Source organism: Ovis canadensis, chromosome 6 (assembly GCF_042477335.2).
Source record: "Ovis canadensis isolate MfBH-ARS-UI-01 breed Bighorn chromosome 6, ARS-UI_OviCan_v2, whole genome shotgun sequence".
In the NCBI taxonomy this organism is placed as follows: domain Eukaryota; kingdom Metazoa; phylum Chordata; class Mammalia; order Artiodactyla; family Bovidae; genus Ovis; species Ovis canadensis.
The window spans coordinates 53,573,725-53,599,505 of NC_091250.1; the positions used below are offsets into that span (position 1 = coordinate 53,573,725).

Consider the following 25,781-nt stretch of genomic DNA (forward strand, 5'->3'; position numbering starts at 1 on the left):
ACTCTTTGTGACTCCATGGACTGCAGCACAGCAGGCTTCCCTGTCCTTCACTATCTCCCCCAGTTTGCTCAAGTTCATGTCCATTGAGTCAGTGATGTCATCTAACCTTATCTCAAAGAAAGCACTTTGGAGTCAGAGAACCTATGTATCTTACTCTATCACCAGCCAGCTGGCTGGCCGTAAGCTAGCCACATAACTTTTCTCTGGTTCATTTCTTCATCTGTGACATGGGATACTGACAATACCTAACTCATAAAACTATTGGGAACATCCAATATCATCACTGTGTGAAAGATGTTAGAGTATAAAGTGTTGTCTAAGTCCAGGGAAAAGCCAGAGCTGAGAAGTTCAGGCACTATGGTGGACTGGATGGAGAACTATCTGGGAGCCAGAGATCCTTCTGCATCATGCCTTTTAGATATCTGACCTATGGCAGCTCTGGGTGTTGGCTTGCTTATGTCCTGCATGATGGGACTTACCACCAGGCAGGTCAGATCAAACAGCCCTGCCCTCCATTCTGTTCTCTTAACAGTCTCAAGTCTGCAAGCAGTGCCAAGCCAACCTGGTGGCCAACTTTTGCTCTGTAAGGAAATCAATTGGGGCATCTCACCTGTTTTCTGTGTCACATGACACTCCTGCAACATCAGCTTATCTTTGGCAATGGCCAGCTTCTCCCCAAGTTTTTTTGCTGTGCTTTTCAACTCTGAATTCTCCTGTCGAGCCTCCTTGAGCTGCACATCCAGGTCCTAAACAAAGAGACAGGGTGTCATTTCACTAGTTCTGTGCAGATACATCCTATGTGCATCAGCTCTGAAAAGTGGGTAAATGCACAGCATGTGCCATTAATTTCTGGAATTCAGCGGCTCAGTGTTCATCAAATCCTGATTCATCCTCTGTTTGGCTATGTGACGTTCAGCAAGTCATTTAATCTTTCTGTGCTGTGCTAAGTCGCTTCACTCATGTCTGACTCTTTGTGACTCTATAGATTGTAGCCTGCCAGACTCTTCTGTCTTTGGGATTCTCCAGGCAAGAATACTGGAGTGGGTTGCCATGCTCTCCTCCAGGAGATCTTCTGGACCCAGGGATTGAACATGTGTCTCTTATATCTGCTACATTAGCAGGTGGGTTCTTTACCACTAGCGCCACCTGGGAAACCTCAACCTTTCTGTAGTGAGGATTAAATGAGATAAAGTGGGACAGAAAACAATGCTCAGGAAGTATGAAAGATACTAGCTGCTGTTACTTTTAGAGATGGGCCACTGTGAGACTTGTGGGCCTCACATAACTAACTTGTCACTGGTCCAGTTTTCCACAAATATAAAGCCTCAAGGACGTTAGGACAGGCAAGTTGTTATGGAGTGAGCAGGGGCTTTAGAATTAGGCTGAACTGAGTTCAAACACTTTTCAGCTGTGTGCCCAGCTACGCTCCTCCTTAAGCTTCTCAATTTCAGTTTTACCTTCTCATCTGTAAATTGTAAGTCTCTCCGCTCTCAAAGGACAGGGATCAAGTCCAGCTTACCATGTGTCTCCTGAACACAGCCCTGGCCTGGCACATAGTAGGTATTCAATAAATATTTCCTTAACGAATGTGGTTGAACTCAATGAAGGTAATAATGCTCACTTTGGCAGAAGTCACAGTGCCTGATGAGTGGTAGGTGTTCATATTACCGGCCATGGTTATTCTCACACTTGGGAGGTAGGAAGAGCCCCTGTTTTACCTGAATGCGGTCCTTCAGCTTTTGGGCATACTTCTTCAGGTCACTAATCTTGCGGCCTCTGTGCTCCAGATCCCCTTCCAGCTTCCGGACCTGGGCCTGCAGGGCTGCCTCCTGGGCCTGGAAGTTCTTCCGGAGGTCGGTCTCCTTCTCCTGCCACTGCCACAGGGCCTCGCTCACAGACTGCTGCATCGCCTGCCGGACTGCCTCGTTCTCCCGCTCGTACGTGGCCTGCAGCTCCTCGGCCTTCCGCGCGTAGTCCTTGCTCAGCTGCTGGTTCTCCGCTCGCAGCCGCTCCACTTCCAGCAGGACCTCCCGCATCTCGGGGCCGCAGCCCGGCTCGACCTTGGGCTCGGGACCCTCCTGGGTGAGCCGGTCCCACCGGGGCGCCTCATGGCCACTCAGGTGCCGGAGCCTCTTCTCATAGCCTGCCTTGAGCTCCAGCATCTCCTTGGAGAGGGTGAGCACCCGCTCAGTGTGCTCGGCCTCCACCCTCAGCTCCCTCTCCTGGGTCTCCAGCCTGCACGAGGCCGACTGGGCCAGCGCCTCCTGTGTCAGCCGCTTCTGCAGCTCCAGGGCGCTCTCCAGGGCCTGGATCCGCTGCCGCAGGGCCTCCTCCTCGCCTCCGCGGCCCTGCGCCTGCAGGAGCCTGGCCTCTGTCTCCGCCACCGCCTGCTGCAGCTCCTCCTGGTGGGCCTCGCGCAGGGCCTCCATGCCCGCCTCGGTCTCGTCCTGGCGGGTGTTCAGGGCGTAGATCACCTGCGGGAAAAGTCACAGTGCTGAGTTAGCCGGAGGGGTGTGGGTGTGTGTGAAGGGCCACAGTGACCAGAGAGGGCCTTGATCCTGGCAGTGACTCAGGCTGATCTCCAGGAGCTGCACCTGAGAACAGGATTTGACTGGAAGTGAATTATTAGAAATTATCCCCAGGAGAAACCAATACGGAGTTCCTTAGGGGCCTCTGGGAATCAAGCAAAGGGTCTGAAACACCTTGGGACACAGAAAGCACCCCTGAAAACCAAACGAAAACAAAATACAACAAAACGCTACAAAATAGAATTCAGCAATGTATAAAAAGGATTATATACTATGACCAAGTGGGATTTATCCCAGAAGTGCAAAATTGATTTAACATCTGAAAATCAGTTAATGTGAGATATCATATGAATAGCATAAAGGGTAAAACCCAATATTGTCTGAACAGACAGAAGAAAACCATTTGACAAAATCCAATCCCTCCTCTTGACAAAAACACTGACCAAACAAGAAAGAAGGGAACTCCTTCATCCCAATAAAGGGCATCTATGAAGAACCCACAGCTAACATCGTACTCCCTGGTGAAAAACTGTTCTCTGTAACTTCAGGAACAAGACAGAAACAGGGCTAGGTGCTGAATACACATTTAGGATCTCAGAAAATCCTCATGGCAACCCTGCAAAGTTGGTATCTTTGTCCCCATCCTAAGAATGAACCATTGCGGTTCAGAGAAATTGAGCAACTTTTGCAAGGTCACAAGGGATAAGAGGATTTGACTAGCTCGTGCTCACAGCACGGTACTGCACTGCATCTCACTATTCTACTTGAGCTTTCATTCATTTACGCATTTACCCAATATCTCAGATGTGCCATGTTCTGTGCTGAGTACTAGAAATACGTGCTGATCAGTAAGGCAACTGAAGTTGTGATCTCAAAAATATATTTCAGTGGGAGGGTCAGATAAGATTATGGTGGGTTTTAGTGCACTAAGTGCTATGAAAGTGATCAGCACTAGTTACTAGCAAAGCACAGAGGAATGGTGTAGTAGAAGACTTCCCAGAAAAGGGGAACCTTGCCTCCTCATCCTGGGGGTGACCAGTTCCCATTGACATGTCAACCTCTGTATAGAATTGAACAACTGACTTCTTCATGTTGCCTCATGGTATGAAGTTGAGCACAGGGTAGGTTCATAATAAGTATCTATTATTGTACAGTTGCTGGTCATCAAAGATTCATGCTTTCTTTCCACAGAGTTGATGCAGAGAAACAGCCACCAAGCCAAGCTCCATTTCCTAGTCCCTGTGCATCTATACAGGACCACATGACTAGTGATTACAAGTGGAATGTGGCCTGAGGTGGACATATGTCATCTCACGGGGTTAGGGTTAAGAGGAGGGTTAAGCAGGAAGCATGTCCTTTCCACAGTCTCTTTTTCCATCTGCCAACTTATTGTGGAGTGCAAGATGGAAAGTGCCTGGGTCCTCAGTGACTGAGTAGAAGGCCACCTGCTCACCAGGAGTGCTGGTATTGATTTCTGCACTAACAAGAAATAAACTATTGTGTTGAGCCTCTAAAGCCTGGACATTTATTTGTTACTACAGCTATGATCACTGTGGAAGAACTCACAGGACTCAGCATATAGTCATATTTGCGGCTACGATTAATTATAGAGAAAGGATACAAAGCAAAATCACCAAGTAGAAAACAAGCTTGGCAGTGGTGGGGGTGGTGGGGAGTCTTGAGAAAAACAATACGAAAGCTTGTAAGAATCCCTCCCAAATAGAGTCACACAGGATTTACTTAATTTCCCCAGTAAGTTGTGACAACACATGTGAAATACTGCTTACCAAGAAGCTTACTGAAGACTTAGCAAGGTTTTTATTCAGGGCTAGTCAGGGCTTCTCTGGTAGCTCAGCTGGTAAAGAATCCACCTGCAATGCAGGAGACCCCAGTTTGATTACTGGGTGGGGAAGATCCACTGGAGAAGGGATAGGCTACCCACTCCAGTATTCTTGGGCTTCCCTGGTGGCTCAGACGGTAAGAATCTGCCTGCAATGCAGGAGACATGGGTTTGATCCCTGGGTTGGGGAGATCCCCTGAAGGAGGGATAGGCTACCCACTCCAGTATTCTTGTCTGAAGAATCCCCATGGACAGAGGAGACTGACGGGCTACAATCCATGGGGTTGCGGAACTGGACATGACTGAGCGACCAAGCACAGCACAATCAAGTTGATAACTTCTCTTGGGCATTACCAAAATTCCAGACTCCCAGAAGGAAAGTAAGTGCTCACATAAGTCATATTGTTTGCAGACAGTTAAGGCCTGCTGAGAGATTCTTATCAGTGTGGGTGGCGGAAACCCTCTGGAAATCCAAGTTCCCAGATGGCAGCCGAGAGCAACTTTGCAAACAGGCCAGCTAAGGAGAAGCAATCTCAGATGTGGTATGTTAACTTTTCTGCACACCTGACACACCAACTGATTTAAAAAAAAAAAAAAGACTGATTTTTCTCTTCAATGGAGTCAAGCTGTGCCAGGTCAAATCTTAACATAAATTGGGTTTTCTCATGTGAAGAACAAAGCATCCTTGAAAGGTTATTCCATGAAATTTGGCATTGGGACGACACTGAGGAATAGGATTCCAAAGAGAGACTTGCAGAAGCAGATGCCCTGAATGGGAACACACATGAAACAGACAAGCACAAGTAAAGACTAGGCTTTGGAGTCTGCACTGCATGAATGTAGATCTTATTTGCCATTGTGTGGATGCCATACAACCTATGGATCCAGAAGCTGTCTGCTCTCTGTGTGAGCTTGGGTATGCTATATAATCTCGCTGGCTTCCGTTTCCTCATTTGTACAATGAGGAGGATGAAGTTCCTGCTTTATGAGTTTCAGTCAGTTGGTCAGTTGCTCAGCCTATCAGTCATGTCCAACTTTTTGTGACACCATGGACTGTAGCCTGACAAGCTCCTCTGTTCATGGAATTTCCCAGGCAAGAATACTGGAGTGGGTTGCTATGTCCTGCTCTAGGGGATCTTCTCGACCCATGGATCAAACCCGTGTCTCCTGAATCTCTTGCATTGGCAGGCGGGTTCATTACCAGTGTACCACCTGGGAAACCCCTTAATGAGGTTACTGAAGGATTAAATGAGGCAATGCTATACTGCACATTGCATAGTGCCTGGCTCACAAAAAGAACCTGTGGGACCTGGATGTTCCTATTAAGGTTGCCCACAGGACACTTTTAGCCTGATGGGGATTTCTGGGGCAATGGCACTTCTCTTAAGGAAGGCAGTAGAGTAGAACTGGCAGAGGAGGGGTCCTCTGGAATGAAAGAGACCGAGATTTAACTACCTAGGAGCAGAGATTACTGGTGGATCCCTATCTGTTTTTCTCCTTCGTCCTTAGAAATAGAACCCTTACCTTTCCTATGGGCACACTGCCACATTTCTCTGCCTCCCCTGTAACTCAGAGCAGCTAAGTGACCAAGCTTTGCCCAGTTGACTATAAGCAGAGGTGTCATTATTTCTTCTGGGGTGAACCTCCTATTATCAAGCAGTCATTTTGGATGCTGAAGGGGACACCACAGGCTAAGGTTGCCAAGACAATAAGAGGAGTCAGGGTCTCTAGCACAGTGGAAAGCCATGCCGGCCCTGCAGTGATTCCACACGGATTGCGCTGGGCTTTCTGTCTTTCACAAACTAATTCTATTTGGTAGACATACTTCTCAACTCTTTTTAAAATTGCTTATGTTAGTTCACTTCTTGAAGCCTCAGTTTCTTACCTGTAGGAGAGAGAACCCAGACCCAATTGTTTTTTTTTTTTTTGAGCATCAAGTAGTATTACATCTAAATATGTGTTGGCACAAAATAGGGACTTATTAAATGTTTTTTTTCTTCTTCTTCTTCGTTCTCACATTATGTCCTCAAAAAGAAACATCCCTTGTTTTGGAAACATAATCTGGTCCACCCTCCCACCCCACCCCACCCTACCCTCAGCATCTGAAATTGTTGAGTAGATTTTGAATATACCCACCCTTCTGCTCCTGGTGCCCCACAGGCCACTTGGCAATACTTCCTCTGCTACCTGCTCGCTTTCTTTCACTCACCACCTTCTTACTCAACTGAAACTTCAAGTGGCTGGCCCAAGTCTCATTTGTGAATCCTTCTCAGGAGGAAGTCAACTTCAGAATCCATCAAGGGACATGAATAATTCAGCAGTCAAGAGCAATACTGAGCAAATTGCAATGTCTTCCCAAGCATTTTAGAAATCCACGGCTAATGGTTTGATTTCAGAGACAATGTCTGCAGTGGACCTGTTAAGGTCTTAAAGGTTGAAAATTCCATGGACAGAGGAGCCTGGTGGGTTACAGTTCATGGGGTCACAAAGAGTCGGACATAATTGAGCAACTGAGCATGCATGCACTCTAGGTTTAACCAAGCTATAATTAATGAATTCTGAGCATCAGATCCTAAGGAAAGTCTCCACCGAGTCTGGCAGCAGGAGTCAGAAATGAAATGGAAAAGGAAAACAGGAAATAATACTTATCAAGTGCCCTCAGAATATAACCTTCTCTGGGTCAGGTAATAGACACATTTTTGTCAATAAATTCAACAGTTTTACAAAGTGGACACTCTCATACTTCTTATTTTACAGATGAGGGAACTGACATTGGGTGAGGTTAATTTAACATCTAGGGGTTATAAAGCATGGTGCTTAAAGGAGGCTTTGGATTCTGCTGGACCTGCAGCTCTGCCTCTCTCTAACTCTGTAACCTTGAGAGCATTATTCAACTTCTCTGATTCTTTCACTTCATCTAGCAGAGGGGAGAGAAATGCCTATTTCATAGATTTATTTGGAGATTAAAATGACACACCGAACCTAATACCCTTAGCAGCATTCCTAGCACAAAGTAAACATCAAGAAATTCTGTCATTATTTTTACTATTATTGCAAAGTGTACTCGCTCAGTTATGTTCAACTCTTTGCAACCCCAGGAACTGTAGCTCACCAGGTGCTTCTTTCCTTGAAGTTCTCCAGGCAAGAATACTGGAGTGGATTGTCATTCCATTCTCCAGAGGATCTTCCCAATCCAGGGATCAAACCCAGGTCTCCTACATTGCAGGTAGATTCTTTACTGTCCGAGCCACTGGGGAAGCCCATTATTATTGCCAAGACAATGCTAAAGATAAATCATAAAATAAATAAAATAATGCTTAAAAATGCAGATGCTAGGATTGAAACCCAAATCCTTTTAGATCCCCAAATTAAAAGAAGCAGAACAATAAGTTTGTTTAGAAAAAAATTGGTGATATTCTTTCATTAAGTATTTTTACAGCATTTACTACATGCTCAGCATGATGCTTCTCATCTGATTGGCAAGTTCTTCGTCATCTCCCATCCTTCAAATAAAAGGGCCCCAGAGCTTAGGCCTCAGACTTTCTCTTCTCTACAAACATTTTCTTGAGATCTCATGATTTTATGTACGCTGTTTTGGTTAGTGACTGTCAAATTTATATGTCTAGGCTGGACCTGTCACCTGAATGTCCGATTCATGTCCTGTTGCTTATCAATATCCTCATTATCAAATATGTACCTCAAGTTTAATTCTGGAGACTTTTTCTTTAAAACTTGCTCTTTGTACATTATTCCCCATCTTGCTCCATGGCAACCCCCTTCTTTCAGCTGCTTAGGTCAAATTTTGGAGTCTATTAATAAACACATGAAAGGAAGCTGAACGTTACTAGTTATTTGGAAAATACAAATCAAAACTGCAATGAAATATCACTTCATGCCCATTAGGATGATCATCATCAAAAAACAAAAAATAAATGATGAGAATGTGGGGAAATTGTAGCTGTATTGCTAGTGGGAACATAAAATGGTGAAACTGCTATGGAAAATGGTGTGGTCGCTCCTCAAAAAATTAAACACAGAATTACCATGTGATCCAGCTATTCCATTTTGGAATTTCAATTTCAAAATAATTGAAAACAGGAACTTGAATAGATACTTGTACACCCACGTTCACAGCATTATCAACACTAGCCAAAAGGTGGAAACAACCCAAGTGTCCATTGATAGGTAATCGGATAAACAAAATGTGATATATACCTATAATGATATATTACTCAGCTTTAAGAAGAAAAAGATTCTGACACATGCAACCACATGGATGAACCTTGAAGATATTAAGCTAAGTGAAATAAGCCAGTCACAAATGGACAAATATGGTATATGATTCCACTTATATGAGGTACCTAGAGTAGTAAAATTCACAGAGATAGAAAGTAGAAGGCTGTTTGCCACGGGCTGCAAGAAGAGGGTACTAGGGAGCTAGTGTTTAATGAGTACAGAGTTTTCATTTGGGAAGATGAAAAAGTTCTCCAGACAGATGGTGGTGATGGCTGCACAACAAGATGAATGTATTTAACATCTCTGAACTTTACACTTAAAAATTATAAATCCTATGTTATTTATATTTTACCAGAATAAAAAAGTTTGCAGCTATCTGTGTCTCAAATCTGTCTCTGACATTCCAACAGCTAATCCTGAATCTTGCCATTTCTCACCATCCCATCCTACCCTTAATTTGAGTCATGAATACCTCTCACTTGAACCATTACAATGACCTCAACCCTTATTTCTGCTTTGCCAATTAAGGTCTGTTAAAAGTCAGTCAAATCATGTCTCCCCACTGCTCCAAACCTTCTTATGATTAACCACGCAGGACAAGTCAGAGCCTTACAACAGCCAAAAGGAAGGTTACACGTTCTGGCTTCTCATGACCTTTCTGAGCTCACGTCATCCTCTTCTCTTTCTCACTCCCTTCACTGCAACCGCATGGACATCCTTGCCATGCCTCAGTCATGCAGTCACACTCACTGTATCTCCGTGGATACTGTTGCTTCCTCTGGGACAACCATACTCCTTCGGGTTTCTGCTCATTTGCCACCTCATCAGTGAGACCTGCCTTGATTACTCCCCAAATCAGTGCTCTCCCCATACCTCATCCTGCTTTATTTTTCTTCATGTCACCTTTATCTGACATATCATTTATTTTACATGTTTTTTTGAAATTTGCTTATTGGTCTTCCTCTTGAGAATATGTGTTATGTGCAGGTATGTTCTTTTGTCTGTTTGTGTCCACTACTAGATCCCAGAATAGTGCCTGACATGTGGAAAGGCCTCTGTAACTCTTTGTTGAATGAATGAAATATTTCTTTATCCTAGCACAGAGGTATTAGATGCAGAGGGTTCTTGAGTTGGGTTTGAAAATATGAGCAAGTATCAGCCAAGTGAAGAGAAAGAGGAAGAACATACAGGTGGGGGGAGTGTCAGGACCAAGAAGTAGCACAAAGACATGAAATTGGGGGGACTGGGAGGAGGTATGTAGTGGGAGTCCTCCTGGCCAGAGCCTGGTGAGGGACATTGGCAGGAAAGGGGGAACACCATGACCCAGTGCTAGACAGGTGGGCAGAGGTCAGACACTCAAGAGTCCACCATCCACGTGAAGGAGTTTGGACTTTATCCTGTTTATATAGCATGCAGCATGTAGTACATAGAATACATAGCACGTAGTCTGCATGTGGTCATGCAGACTCCCATACCTTACCCAGAGATGTGGCAGGTCTGGGGCAGGGAGAAGCCAGGATCTGCCTTTTTTTTGGGGGGGGGGTTTCATTTATTTTTTTAATTTTTATTTTTTTTAGTTTTTTATTTTTTTAATTTTAAAATCTTTAATTCTTACATGTGTTCCCAAACATGAACCCCCCTCCCACCTCCCTCCCCATAACATCTCTGTGGGTCATCCCCATGCACCAGCCCTAAGCATGCTGTATCCTGCGTCAGACATAGACTGGCGATTCAATTCTTACATGATAGTATACATGTTAGAATGCCATTCTCCCAAATCATCCCACCCTCTCCCTCTCCCTCTGAGTCCAAAAGTCCGTTATACACAGCTGTGTCTTTTTTCCTGTCTTGCATACAGGGTCGTCATTGCCATCTTTCTAAATTCCATATATATGTGTTAGTATACTGTATTGGTGTTTTTCTTTCTGGCTTACTTCACTCTGTATAATCTGCTCCAGTTTCATCCATCTCATCAGAACTGATTCAAATGAATTCTTTTTAACGGCTGAGTAATACTCCATTGTGTATATGTACCACAGCTTTCTTATCCATTCATCTGCTGATGGACATCTAGGTTGTTTCCATGTCCTGAAAGAGACACATGTACCCCAATGTTCATCGCAGCACTGTTTATAATAGCCAGGATCTGCCTTTTTAACATCTGGTTGCTCAGGGCTTTGGGCTCTAAAAGCAAATGGGTGCATACTTGAAGGAACTGTGGCTTCTGTGCCATGTAGGAAGCTTTTCTTACACGATTCTGCCTTTCTGAAACTACAGGGAATAAAACTCTCTGTAATGGTTAAGTTTACATGTCAGCTTGACTGGGCTACGAGGGGCTGAGATATCTGGTTAAATATTATCCTGGGTGTGTCTGCGTTTCTAGATGAGGTTAACATTTGAATCTGTCAACTGAGTAAGGCAGATTGCCCTCCCCAGTGTGGGTGGGCCTTATTCAATATCCAGTGGAGGCCTGGATAGAACAAAGCCTGGGTTAGGGAAAATTCACTCTCTGACAGCTTGAGATGGAGTGCAAGTCTTCTCTTGTCCTCAGATTAGGATTTACACCATTGGCTTTCCTGGTTCTCAGGCCTTTAGATTCAGACTGGGATTTGCACCACCAGCAGGATCTCCAACTTGCAGATGGTATATTTGAGACTTTTCAGTTTCCATAATCACGTGAGACAATTTCTCATAAGAAGTCTCTTTCTCTATATATATCCTATTGGTCTTGTCCCTCTGGAGAAGCTTGACTAAGACATTTCCTATTTCATATGTTTGGGGACCACTGCCTTGGCTTCAGTTTGAAGTCCAGATGTGATTGGGGGCGGGAGAACAGGGGAATGAGTTGCGGTAAAGGCTGGAATTAGAGCAGGGGAAAGGGGTGTGGATCAAGAGCTGCCAATGAGGAACAGTGGCAGGGCCATTGACTTACTAGGTGTGGGATGGGCGAGAGGAAAAAGTCCAGAGGATTCTCCAGCTGGCATGACTGGGGGTGTGTCCACACCATACCACCTCAGAAGCACAGAATCCTGGGATGCCAGAACATGGATAGGGCAAGGTCATTGTTCTTGACTCATGTCCCTGCATACAAAGGAGCCCCAACTTCCCTGACACAAAGTCAGAAAGAGGACTAGCTAAATCTTAAGAAGGAAGTCCTGCATGTGGGTGCTGAAACTCCTGAGAAGAGCAGAGGTCATGTGGTTGATGATCCATCCTTTATGGAAATGGATTAAAACAGGTCCTAACAAGGCTGGGCTCCTTCAGGCAAATGGACTTGGAATGCAATTCTAGATGGAGTCCAAAACACTGATTAAAATCTCACCACTACTGATCAGAGAGCTGTAGGCAACTCGCTGCACATGGCATTGAGCTGTGAGGCACAAGCTTCTGAATAATGGAAGCTCAACTGTCTCCCAAGCCAATTTAGACCAAGACTTAGCTGAAAGGTAAGGGCAGTCTCTTCAGGACGCTCTTACTGAGAGACCCTCCCTTAATGAGAGCTCCTGCTCTTACTGACAGAGGCCAACACTCACAGATATAAGTCTGTCTGCCTTCCAGGGAGTTTCACCACCTGCATAAGATGAGAGACCTGCATAAGAAAAGAATTTAAAAAAAAAAGAGTGGATATATGTATAACCAATTCACTTTGCTGTATACTTGAAACTAATACAACACTGTGAATCAACTATACTCCAATAAAATTTTTTTAAAAGAAAAGCTTAAAATAAACAAACAAACAAAAAGATGAGGGACGTGGAAAGGGACCATCTTTTGAAGCTTGAACGACTGTTTACAGTTTCTTAGAATGCAAAGACTAGGGTTAGTGCCCTTGGTTAGTCAACCTAGTCAATAGTTATGCATATGTATTGCAATATTTCTTTTGTGAACAAAATCAATACAAAAAAGTATTTAAAAATCAATACAAAGAAATCTTAATATCTCTCACACGAAATATTTTTAAGAGAGGTAATCCAAATAAGAGCATCAAAATCTATAACCACAGAAAGAAACAAAATCATGTGAACTTTTAAGCAGAAAAAGCAGTTCTTCAAGTTTGCCAGCTTTAGGTTACATATTATAAATGTAAATTTATAATAAGTTATAAATTATTACAATAATTTATAAACTCTGAAAGCAGGTTTTCTGTGCGCATCTATATGGACACACATATCCATTTGTTCCATACAAATGATACCACACTGAGTGCCAATGTTATTTTACACAGCACTTTACAGTTCACAAAGCATCTTCACAAGGTAAATCCCACAGAATGAAAAATAAATATATTGAATGTGCATTCTAAAGGGGATTCTTATTTTCTCCACTGTTCTCTGTGTGTGGGGGGGATAATCTCTTTAAACATTTTCCAGTCCATTTATTGTACCATCTACAGAATCCTCAGACAAACAAGATGTTTCAAGTGACATAGCCTTGTCCAAATACCACATCAAAACCCACAGATTGATTTATTACATGTGGGTGAGCTTTGCAAATTGTCCTTGCAGTCATGGCTGCATTTCTGTGTGCTGGCAGCACGTGGCTTTGAGTACAGCAATTGGGAGTTTTATTTTCAGTTTATGGGTGATGGGTGCATGCTGCACACTTAAATTGCACACCAGAAACAGAAGGGCCACCTTGGGTCAAGTTCCTGCTAGTTTATTTCAACAACCTTTCACAGAGGACCCACTGTGTGCCTGCTGGTTGCCTGGTCCAGTGTTTGGCATCAAACACAAGGTTGAGTAAGTAACCAGAGCATCTTTTGTCTCTGACTGGTACTATGGAGAGTATTTATGGGAGAACAGAGCCTTTGTCAGCCTCTCATGTCAGGGACCCCCCAATTCAGGACTAGATTACTCTAAATTAAAATAAAAAGGATGTAAAAGTGAGGATGCAACGTGGTTCCAAAATCAAACACACACATCAACAAAGTAAAAGGTCAAGAATATATTAAAAACATGACCAAGGTTATGTCTGAATGGTAATAGTGAAGGGTATCCATTTTTCTGCTTTTTTTAAACTATTTTTTTTAGTGAAACAAGTAAAGTGTTTATTAGAAGGAAACAAGAGTAAAGTGTGTGTGGATAGACACACAGGTAGACTCAGACAGAAAGAGTTGTGCCCTTGTGGTAGTTTGAGTGACTTTTTAAAAAACTTTTTATTTTATATTGGGATATAGCCGATTAATAATGTTGTGATAGTTTCAGGTTTGTGTATTCCCCAATTTTCTATATGAGTGTGCACTTCAATTATTAACATAATCAGAAAAAAACTTTTTTTTTTTTGGAGGATAACTGTTCCACATCAGTTAATCCACATGTGTCTAAAACTGAGACACAAGCCCTGGAAGGAATAACAAGGAAGTGGAAGTGCTGAGGCCTCCCTCCTGGGGATCTGAGTTCTGGTGGTGCTGCCTCCTCCTGGCTGGCCTATTTTGGTCTGAGCAGCTCAGCTGTGGTATATGTGTTGTCTTTTCCATTAAGGACCTTGGTTCCGTGAGGGGGAAGTTTAAGGCAGTCTTGTTGCTGCTGTGGGTGTAATGAAGTGTGCCCAGTGCTGCCTGAGGCTTCTATCCAGGAGACAGGTAGCCACAGGCCACAGGCCATGGTGGGTGCAGCCACTCTCTGCTTTCAGAAATGAGCTCTTGAACTCAACCTTGAATAAACCTCTCCTGGAAATAAACACTTGACAACAATAGTAAGAGCATCTGCCTTTTGTCAAGCTGAAGGCACACCTGCTCTCCATACTGCCTAAAAATTTCTGGAATCATTTCCTCCAAATCACCTTTACGTGATTACTCTACTTTAGGGCCCCCTTTCATCCCTTACCTCACTAAAGTGTTCTTTCCCAGTCCAAGAACTAACTACATTCCTGCTTAATACTCCCGAGGGGCTCCTCATCACCTACCACAGTGGCTCTCGTCCTTTTCCTGCCCCACTGTAGGACATGGGCTGTGGGGGACTCTCCACTGTGGAGCCTGCTGGCTTTGTAGGGACAGAGTCATGACTTACTCTCAACTTTGTGTCCAGATGCCAAACACTGGACCAGGCAACCAGCAGTGGGTCCTCTGTGAAAGATTGTTGAAATAAACTAACAGGGACTGTTATACACCACTGTATCCTTACCACCCTGTAGAATCCCTGGTCTAGAGTTCAATAGAGGATAAATGAATCAATAAGTGATGGGAAAAATGAATGAAAACGTCCATACGACAAAGGGGGTACACCATTCAGATGTGTTATGTGCTACAGAAATTAAACAGGACTGTCTTAGAAGAAAGCAAGCAATTAATATTCCCATATAACTGATAAAAAAATGCAATTTTGTGATTTTTACTGCCCCTAAGTGATAAAGTCAGAAAATAGCAAAAGTAATACATATTCAGTGAGCACCTAATATGTGTCAGACCATAAATTCAGAGTTCTTTTCACTAAGTTCAAATCCAATAGCTGTCTGTGCAGTTATACAAACTGGAGGTATCTAAGAATTTGCCAGGTTGGGTTGTGGTAATAAAATTAAATATATAATCATCTCTGTTTTCACTAATGGTGACAGTCTTCTTTCTCTTAGCTGAATTCCCTTAGCCAGTCTTATAAAGTCTGCCAGTTCTCGGGGGTAGAAAATGTATGTAACACATATTCCTGAAAACTCCTTCTTTGCTATTAAAAAGGAAAGAAAGGTCCAGGAGTTACAGAATAATCCCCTTCATATGTCTTGACTTGATGCTTCTTGTCCAGTAAAAACACATGAAATTCCCTTTAAAATCTTTATGTTTTAGCAACCAAATTCTAGAAATGTCCTGATTTACTAATAAGGACTCTTCTAGATACAAAAACAGAAACCCAGATCCATTAGACTGGGAAAAAGGCAATTTATTGGCTCAGGTACCTGAAAAACCCAGAGCTAGTGCTAGCTTCAGGGACAGATAGGTCCAGGCTCTTAAATAATGTCATCGAGGCTATCTTTTCCCATCTTACAGTTTTCCTTTTCTCTGAGTTGGCTTTATTCTTGGCAGCTTCTTTGGAAAGTAGCTACAGGTAGCATCAAGATTACATTTTGCCAGCTTAGGACACTCCCGGAAAGAGAGTCCTCTTTGTCAACAGTTCCAACAAGAGTCTCAAGTTGACTCTATTCACCTGGGCAGGGTCATGGGTCTAACACTAGTTCCTGTGGGCAAAGGAATAGAATACTCTGACTAATTTCAGGTCATATGGGATCCAAGAGAATGGTGCTTATCTGCCTTAACCACATGGATGGAGGACTAAAGTAGGGTACATGGTCAGCATCTCAAGGAAAATGGAACTATGTTACCAAAAAGAATGGATGCTGTGTCACCAAGACCAGATGTCCACTACAGCTGATATTTCTGACTCTTCCAAGGAAACTCAATATGGTTCACTGAGCATCAACTTCAGAACTGGAGAAGAAGGAACAAAATATTAGGACTTGTTCCCTAATTTCACAGAGGAAACAAGAGGCAAGTACGCACACACCGGTGTATGCAAAACATCTGGATGGAAAGATGGTGTGGAACAAAGACTCTGTGGGACCTTGGAGGAAGCACAGGGCCTTCTGCCAATAGGTCTGAGTCCCAAGGCCAAGTTCTGTCCCTCTCAAGCAGTGTGATATTAGGTAAGGCCTCTAATCTCTCTGAGAAAACTGTTTCTTCTCCTAGTAAATGAAATAGACAAACTAAACTGATATTTCCCACAGGGAATGGACAGGAACAAGGGAGTCCAAGGTTGAATAAGCTTGAAGTGTGTGCAGCTCTGGTATACGTTTAGCTGTCTTTACCCCAGCAGTTGGTCATCAAGTTTTTTAAAAATTATAATTCCAACTGATGTCCCTTATTATATATTTTGGGATATGCTGGACCAGGAGGTTTTTTTAAAAAAATATTTACTTATAAATATAAATAAATAAATAAATTATTGGTGCGTTGAGTCTTAGTTGTGGCACTCAGAATCTTTGTTGTGGTGGGTGGTCTCAGGAGTTGCAGCGCATGGGCTCAGTTGCCCTGCAGCATGTGGGATCTTCCCAGACCAGAGGTGGAACCCATATTCCCTGCACTGGCAGGTAGATTCTCAACCACTGGGCTACCAGTGAAGTCCCTGGGCCAGGAGTTCTTTAGGTTTTGACACTGTGAGTTCAGTATCAAAAGTACAGGAGAATAAATGCTTGGAGGGCTCAGGGCTTGGAGCTCCTTTTATCTCACAGTCAGTGCACACAGGTTTTGCTGGGTAGGAGGACAGGGGATGGTGACAGTGAGGAAGAATTCTGGGGAGAGAATTTGGGCCAGATGTGGAGGCATAGGGGGCGAATACTGTCCTGGACAGCTAGGGGGAAATGCTGACTTATGACTAGAAAGCATCTCAGCATTCTAGTATAGTTATTTCCAGGTGGTGGAACCATCAGGGATTTTAATTATTAAAATCTTTGCTTATTTTAATTTCCTAATTTCCTACAAAGTTTGTATTATTTGGTTAATTAAAATGATCAAAGAAAAGGAGCACCAAAGAATTGATGCTTTTGAACTGTGGTACTGGAGAAGACTCTTGACAGCCCCTTGGACAGCAAGGAAATCAGATCAGTCAATCCCAGGAAATCAGTCCTGAATGTTTATTGAAAGGACTGATGCTGAAGCTGAAGCTCCAATACTTTGGCCACCTGATGTGAAGAACCAACTCATTGGAAAAGACCCAAATGCTGGGAAAGATTGAAGGTGGGAGGAGAAGGGGACAACAGAGGATGAGATGGTTGGATGGTATCACCGACTCGATGGACATGAGTTTGAGCAAGCTCTGGGAGTTGGTGATGGACAGGAAGCCTGGCATGCTGCAGTCCATGAGGTTGCAAAGAGTCAGATATGACTGAGTGACTGAACTGAACTGAAAAGGAAAATTTTAAAATATTTTTTTAAATCCCCAAACTATATGAACCAATTAACCACGTGGCTTTTCTATGTTCAATATCATATTTGATTAAGAAGAAAAGATTTTCATATGAACAGTAATGTTTAAAGCTTCTTCCTTAGATCCTTGTCATTGGCATTTTTCAATAATCCAAAAAACACATGTAAAGATGACAAGAAAAAGAAACCACCCTCTACTCAGCCTCTCATTTATCTCACTTCAGGTGCTCTGGCTCCTGAGAGGATGCTGAACATGCAAAACCACGGGTGCAGCAAACACCATGCTCACCCTGCAGTTGACACTACTAGCAGACTAAATGCAAAGGCAGCAGGTGTCTTTAGGACACACACTCACGCATGGTACTAAATTCATCCTGTGTCAAACAGATATAGAGTCCTAGAGCGCTCAATTCAGGTTGGGTGACTGTTCTGACTGGGTTTCCAAAGTCGAGGATGTTCAGAGAGCCAGTTTCAAAAGCATATAAATACATAATGATGGTGATAACAGTAAGGATGATCCAGATAATACTGATAATTTTAATAGGAACAAATATTTTTTGAAGGTTTACAAGATGACAACACTGAGGTCATGGCTTTCTACACCTTTCTCTCATCTGATCCTCACAATAATCCCAGCAGGTAAGTTTCAATGTTGCCTGACTATACATATTGTCAAACGAAGGCATGGAATATTAGGTAACATTCTTGAGGTTCTGGGGTTGAAGAGCAACCAAAGCAACATTGATTCTGTTCCATTCTTATTCTAGAGCCTATGTTATCAACCACTGTGTAAGCCATTTAAAGAAAATCATAGTGCCAACTAAATAAAAGGGAATCATAGTTCTGTGACTGATAAGGTGCAGGCTAAGTTGCTATAAAAGACTCCCCAAAATACAGAAGATTAAATAAAGTAGAAATTTATTTTTCTCTTTTTCAAAACAGTCCCTAGGCCAGTGGTGGTAAGAATTGGGGGGAAGGTTCTGGTTTATTGCCTCTCAGCTCTGCCATCCCCAATCTGTAGCTTCCATTATCTGGGCTTAATTTTGGGCCCAGATAGACTTAAATTGAAGAAAGTAGGGAAAACCACTAGACCATTCAGGTATGACCTAAATCAAACCCCTTATGATTATACAGTGGAAGTGAGAAATAGAGGAGATTTAAGGGACTAGATCTGATAGATAGAGTGCCTGATGAACTATGGATGGAGGTTCGTGATATTGTACAGGAGACAGGGATCAAGACCATCCCCATGGAAAAGAAATGCAAAAAAGCAAAATGGCTGTCTGGAGAGGCCTTACAAATAGCTGTGAAAAGAGGAGAAGTGAAAAGCAAAGGAGAAAAGGAAAGATATAAGCATCTGAATGCAGAGTTCCAAAGAACAGCAAGAAGAGATAAGAAAGCCTTCTTCAGCAATCAGTGCAAAGAAATAGAGGAAAACAACAGAATGGGAAAGACTAGAGATCTCTTCAAGAAAAGTAGAGATACCAAGGGAACATTTCATGCAAAGATGGGCTTGATAAAGGACAGAAATGGTATGGACCTAACAGAAGCAGAGGATATTAAGAAGAGGTGGCAAGAATACACAGAAGAACTGTACAAAAAAGATCTTCACGACCAAGATAAACATGATGGTGTGATCATTCACTTAGAGCCAGACATCCTGGATGTGAAGTCAAGTGGGCCTTAGAAAGCATCACTATGAACAAAGCTAGTGGAGGTGATGTAATTCCAGTTGAGCTATTTCAAGTCCTGAAAGATGTTGCTGTGAAAGTGCTACACTCAATATGCCAGCAAATTTGGAAAACTCAGCAGTGGCCACAGGACTGGAAAAGATCAGTTTTCATTCCAATCCCAAAGAAAGGCAATACCAAAGAATGCTCAAACTACCACACAATTGCACTCATCTCACATGCTAGTAAAGTAATGCTCAAAATTCTCCTAGCCAGGCTTCAGCAATATGTGAACCGTGAACTTCCAGATGTTCAAGCTGGTTTTAGAAAAGGCAGAGGAACCAGAGATCACATTGCCAACATCCACTGGATCATGGAAAAAGCAAGAGAGTTGCAGAAAAACATCTATTTCTGCTTTATTCATTATGCCAAAGCCTTTGACTGTGTGGATCACAATAAACTGTGGAAAATTCTGAAAGAGATGGGAATACCAGACCATCTGACCTGCCTCTTGAGAAACCTATATGCAGGTCAGGAAGCAACAGTTAGAACTGGACATGGAACAACAGACTGGTTCCAAACAGGAAAAGGAGTACGTCAAGCCTGTATATTGTTACCCTGCTTATTTAACTTATATGCAGAGTACATCATGAGAAATGCTGGGCTGGAAGAAGCACAAGCTGGAATCAAGATTGCTGGGAGAAATATCAATAACCTCAGATATGCAGATGACACCACCCTTATGGCAGAAAGTGAAGAGGAGCTAAAGAGCCTCTTGATGAAACTGAAAGAGGAGAGTGAGAAAGTTGGCTTAAAGCTCAACATTCAGAAAATGAAGATCATGGCATCTGGTCCCATCACTTCATGGGAAATAGACAGGGAAATAGTGGAAACAGTGTCAGACTTTATTTTTGGGGGCTCCAAAATCACTGCAGATGGTGATTGCAGCCATGAAATTAAAGGATGCTTACTCCTTGGAAGGAAAGTTATGACCAACCTAGATAACATATTCAAAAGCAGAGACATTACTTTGCCAACAAAGGTCCGTCTAGTCAAGGCTATGGTTTTTCCAGTAGTCTTGTATGGATGTGAGAGTTGGACTGTGAAGAAAGCTTAGCGCCAAAGAATTGATGCTTTTGAACTGTGGTATTGGAGAAGACTTTTGAGAGTCCCATGGACTGCAAGGAGATCCAATCAGTCCATCCTAAAGGAGATCAGTCCTGGGTGTTCTTTGGAAGGAATGATGCTAAAGCTGAAACTCCAGTACTTTGGCTACCTCATGTGAAGAGTTGACTCATTGGAAAAGACTCTGATGCTGGGAGGAATTGGGGGCAGGAGGAAAAGGGGACGACAGAGGATGAGATGTCTGGATGGCATCTCGGACTCGATGGACGTGAGTTTGAGTGAACTCCGGGAGTTGATGATGGACAGGGAGGCCTGGGTGTGCTGTGATTCATGGGGTTGCAAAGAGTCGGACATGACTGAGCAACTGAACTGAACTGAACTGAGAAAAGGTCCAGGGTGAGCAAATTGTGCTTAGGTTGGGGATAAACTGGAAGATGTATATACCACTTTTCTCAGCACCCATAGGCCTGCTCTCTATCTCAGAGCCACAAGGAAGGTGGGGAGATGAAGTCTCTGGCTGGGCTGCCATGCGCTTAGCTAAAACATAGATGGTTGTCTTACTAACAGGAAAAAAGAGAGACAGGCTGTTTCCCCTGTGCCAGTACCTTAGAAATTTAAAGTCTGATCTTTCCTTTTACCAGATCTACACTGGCTGTGTTATACATACAAATGAGGAGGCCAAGGCTCAAAGATTTTAAGCAGTTTTGCCAATATCCTTCATCCTATTAGGGCAGAATGGAAACTAGAGCTTGTGTCCTGATTTTCAGTCCAATGCTCTTTTCTCTAAATTGAGTCTTCCCTCAGTTTAAATTGAAAAGGTTACTGCTGAATTTTTAAGTGGTGCAAGATAAATACAATGACCTTTAAAAATGATACCAAATTGTGACACTACTCAAATGTTGAACAGAGATTCAAAGGAATCAATAAAATGTCAAAAAGCAAGATGAGTATATTCACAGAATTTTAAAACTGTAAACAAGATACCACCAAGACCATCTTTCTCATTTTATAAATAAGACAACATTGCCCCAGGAGTCTGCTGATTTCTACATGGTCACACAGTTTGTGTAGAAGAGTCACAAGTGGGCTTTAATCTCTTGATTTTCAGTGTTCCTTTCACTGAATCTCAAAGTCCCTCATGAGAAAGATAATGGGTCTCAGAAGACCCTAAAGTTGGAGCCCATGAGGCTCCCAGGAGTCTCTTCTGTGTCCTCAGGTGTTATCTACAGACTCTGTTACTCTTTGATCTAGCTCACACTCAGCTTCAGTTCAACAACTTCCATTTACAGAAGCCCTTCCCTTCATCAGGCATCATGAAGGAGCAGAGCAACCATACTGAAGTCATGGTCCCTGCCCCAGGAAACTCACAATTTAGCATACAGAAAAGAACAATCATGAAGTGATGAAAAATGACATAAACACAGGAGATGACTACTTTACTTTTCCAGAAAAATGTAATATCCGACCTACAATCTGTGAGACACTCTCACCCCTGACCAAAAGTGATGAGAAGGTATCCTTGGCTGGCTGTTGATAGAACCCCATTCTTCTGACCAAGTGATTAGGACAGGCTGGTCACAGGATCTAAGCCAGGCCAAGCAGGGTCCTTCCGAGGGTTTTATTCAATTGGGGTAGGAGAGAATCTCTCTCACCTGTTGGGTCTGAGGGTTGGAAGGATGTTAATTCAGAGTGACCTACACCCTTGTTTTCCATCACGTGGAAAGAGCCAGTTAAGTACTGGAAAAGAATGATTCAGCCACAGAGACAAATGCAGAGATATGAGTAGCAGAATGAGTTAAATGTACCCGTCTAGCAACAACAAATATCTAGGTCCTTGTATTGTAATCATCATCAACATCCTTAGAATTAACATTTTAATTGCTTACTTGTTGCCAGGAATGGTGCCTATATAAAATGTGGGCACTTGATAACCTCTTTGAATAATGATAATACTAGTAACATTAATAAGGCTATAAAGGCTTTATTATTCTCCTTTTACAGAAAAGTAAACTGAGAAACAAAGAGGTCAAATAATTTGTCCCAGAGCTAGTGGGCCATGAACCCAAATTTGTTTGACTCAATCCTAGTTCTTTCCACAGCAACATATAGCCCTGAGCCTGAAAAGCACTGTGCTCTGAATGAAGGCAGGGAGCCTGAATTTCCCATGCAGAACTAGTATTCAAGTACTCACACCATTTGGCCCCAGGCTGGCCTGACTCTGGGGATGGCTTCTTGACTCCTGGTGGGTCTCTCCTCAAATTGACATCCCTTCCTTGACACCTTGGGTGGAAGTCCTCCCCTCCAGACAGAGAAATCTCAAATCCTTTCCACCAGCACCCCAGGGTGAATATCAGATTCTGTCTTCACAGTCCCCACCTCTGTTCAGAGTAGAAGACCACCATTTCTGACACCAACACATTTCCACAGTGTTCATAAATCTGACAGGTTGTCCTTACTGAGATATCATTATGTGCCAGGCACCCTTCAAGGCTCCTGGGATGTATCAGGGGACATGACATATAGAGATCGCTGCCTTCTTGGAGTTGGATTCCAGTGGCAGGGCGAGGGAGGAGGGGGCAGAGAGATTGACAATAAACAATAGATATAGTAAGTGAGTTCATTATGGTTAGTTAGAAGGTTGTAAGTACAATGGAAAATGAAAAAGCAGACCAGTAAAGAGAGATGAGGAGTATGGGGAGAGAGGATACCATTGTTTGAAAGACAGTTCAGGTTGGCCTAATTGAGAAGGTGGCATTTGGGCAAAGACAAAAGGAGGTGGGAGCTTAGCCAGGCAGACATCTGGGTGAAGGGTTCTAGACCAAAGCAAGGGTCCTGAGGCCAGTGAGGTTGAGTGGCGTGAGCAAGAGGCAGGGACAGAAGTTAGTGTGGGGAGGCCTGGGTTGTAGAGTCAAGGACTTTGGCTTTTACCCAGGGATGAGAGCCACTGGTAGGTGTGAGCAGGAAAGAAGTATGACTTAAAGAGGATCATTCTGGCTTCTGGGTTGTGAATAAACTATGAGGGGACCACTGTGACAGCAGGGAGACAATTAGGAGGTAATCATCTCGGGGAAGGTAATGTAGGCATCTCAACATGGTGTGTCCCACAGCAAACTCATCCCCTTCCCCTTGCTACCTCCCATCCAGACCTGCCCTTGGATGCCACAGTGTAGTCCTCTTCAGTTGGGAACCCAGGAGTCTTCTTCGGCCCTTTTCTCTTCCCCCAGGACATGAAGACTGCACAGCCTGACCGCCAGGAAGTCTTCATATCCATCCCTCCTCGGGCTGGGCCTCCTACTCTCAACCGCCAGGTCCTCATTATCCCAGCCTTGTCTCCCTGCTTCCCAGCTCCCCGCCCTCCAGGAGTCAGTAAAATGAATACAGCTTCTCACACTACCCAATGGGGCTCCTCACAGTGCCCTGGATAAAATGATGCTCCTCGGCGGCATGATATTCAAGGCTTGGAACAATTCAGTATCAAATCCTGCCACCACCCGTGAGGACCACAAGCTCCAGTGACAACTGGGTTATACACTGTTCCCTGCACAAGCCACACACTGGCAAAACTTTTTGGTTTTGCTCAAGCTCCTCCATCTGTCTGGCATGCCTTTCCTGCCATGCTCTCCCTGGTGAAATGCTCCTCAACACGAAGCTCTAGATCCAATGTCATCTGCCTTTCAAGAGCTCCTCCAGGGCCACCATGGGGAATTCATTCATTCAAGAAATACGTACTGAGTCCCGAGGCACTAAGCTGATGCTGTGAGTTATCCTCACCTAATAGTTCTTTTCTGGTATGAAGAGAGAAAAGAGATACAGATTTTTAAATTTACATTCCTTTCTTTTCCTTCCTTCTCTGTTCCCCCATAGGATCTGTCCATGTGGCTGGGGAGTCCCTTAGTGTCGAGCCCTTTCTTATAGAGCACAGGAGTTAAGTATGTGCACACCAGGGCCAAACTACCCAAGTTCATGGCCTGGATCCACTACCTAAGAGCTGGGTGACTTTGGGGAAGTTACTCCACCTTAGCATTCCACACTGCGTTCTGTATCAGAGACCACTATTTGTACTAGGAAAGGCAGTCTCCTGCATGTAGTCTTTCAGCCACTGCTAGGCCACATAAGAATGGGCCTCTTGGCCTGGAACCCTTCTTACCTAGAGATAAAGAATCCACACAGCCTGCATGGGCTTATCAGCTTGTGCAGGAATATCTTGCCCTGTCTCAGGCTCAGCGTGTACTCCTTTGTTCTGTTGAAGCACGTAGGTCAATGGCCCTGAGGCATGTGCCCGGATTTCAGTATTTCAGACTCCTGAAGTGTGTAGGAGGGGTCCTTCTGCTATAGCACAATCACCCTGTGTCGGCGCATGGGCATCTGCTAGCAGAGGAACGAGTATGCACCACTGGTGCTGATCTTTCTCTTTCTTCTCAATGTGAGTAAAGGGTTGATTCATTCAGTGCTTGACAATGCTGTGTTTCCCTTGGCAACTCAGACACCAAGATGCTATGGGAAGAAGTATTTGGACTTCTACTCCCTGTGGGTGGCACAGGGATGATCTTTGCTATTCCTCCACGTAGTAATAATCGGGGTCCTCCCTGAGCATTGATAACCAGTGCATGGTGTCCTGCTTGACAATTTATTGATCCCAAGAATCTCAATTTTTAGCTGATATCCTGCTAATTTACTCTATTTTCCAGACCCTTGTGCAGTTGTTTGTGGCCACGTGGCTAAGTGCTACTTAATAAAATGTTAGAAAGAGTATTATGTAGGTTTCCAGAAAGCCTCCTTAAATGTGAGGGGCTGCACATATCTTTGTCCTTCTCCTCCCAGCAGCATGGAAAAGAATTGTCGTGGCTGGAGCTCCAGCAGTCATCTTGGACCAGAAGTTGATGTTGAGGAAGAAACTTTGCAGCTGGTAAGGCAGAGCAGAAAGATACAAAAGCCTGACTTGGGACAGCGTGACTCTTCATCACAACCTGTGATTTTGTACCTCTGGTTCTCTTCTATGTAAGGGAGGGAAAACTTCTCATTTGTTTGGATTTTTCTGTTATATATGTAGCTGAACCTAATCCTAACTAATTAAAAGTCTGCCTCCCACAAGCCACAACTTGAGACTGTCTGTCAGCTGCAATGAAAGATGCTTCATTAGGCAACAAGGATCCCACATGCCACAGCTAAGACTGAAGGTAGCCAAAAAATCAAATTAACTAATAAATAGCCCATTTATCTTGCTCACTTTTGTATTTCCTGTACCTTGCATTGTGTCTTGCACAAAGTCTGTGTCCATAAGAAAGGTCTAATGAATCATAAACAAATGGGTTTGTATTAAATGGCTCACATCACAAATACAATAAAAAAAGAAACTATGCATACATACATAAAACATATGTAGCTACTTATAGTTCAGGGCATATTTTGGGAGTAGCTAGGGATTTTTCACTGTAGCTTTTAAGACCCAGTTGGGCTGTTGTTTATACCCCTCA

General features: G+C 43.4%; 1 protein-coding gene across 2 annotated transcripts in view; it reads right to left on the reverse strand.

Annotated features, from left to right (window-relative positions):
* Window positions 1–25,781, reverse strand: part of FAM184B (family with sequence similarity 184 member B) — a 120,258-nt gene that overhangs the window by 54,461 nt on the left and 40,016 nt on the right. For both annotated transcript variants that reach the window (XM_069593765.1, XM_069593764.1), the window contains exons 2-3: window positions 1,719–2,474; window positions 611–746 (exon numbers count right to left, since the gene is read on the reverse strand). In XM_069593765.1, coding sequence (XP_069449866.1) covers window positions 611–746; window positions 1,719–2,474 — 892 coding nt within the window. The remainder of the gene's footprint in view (window positions 1–610; window positions 747–1,718; window positions 2,475–25,781) is intronic.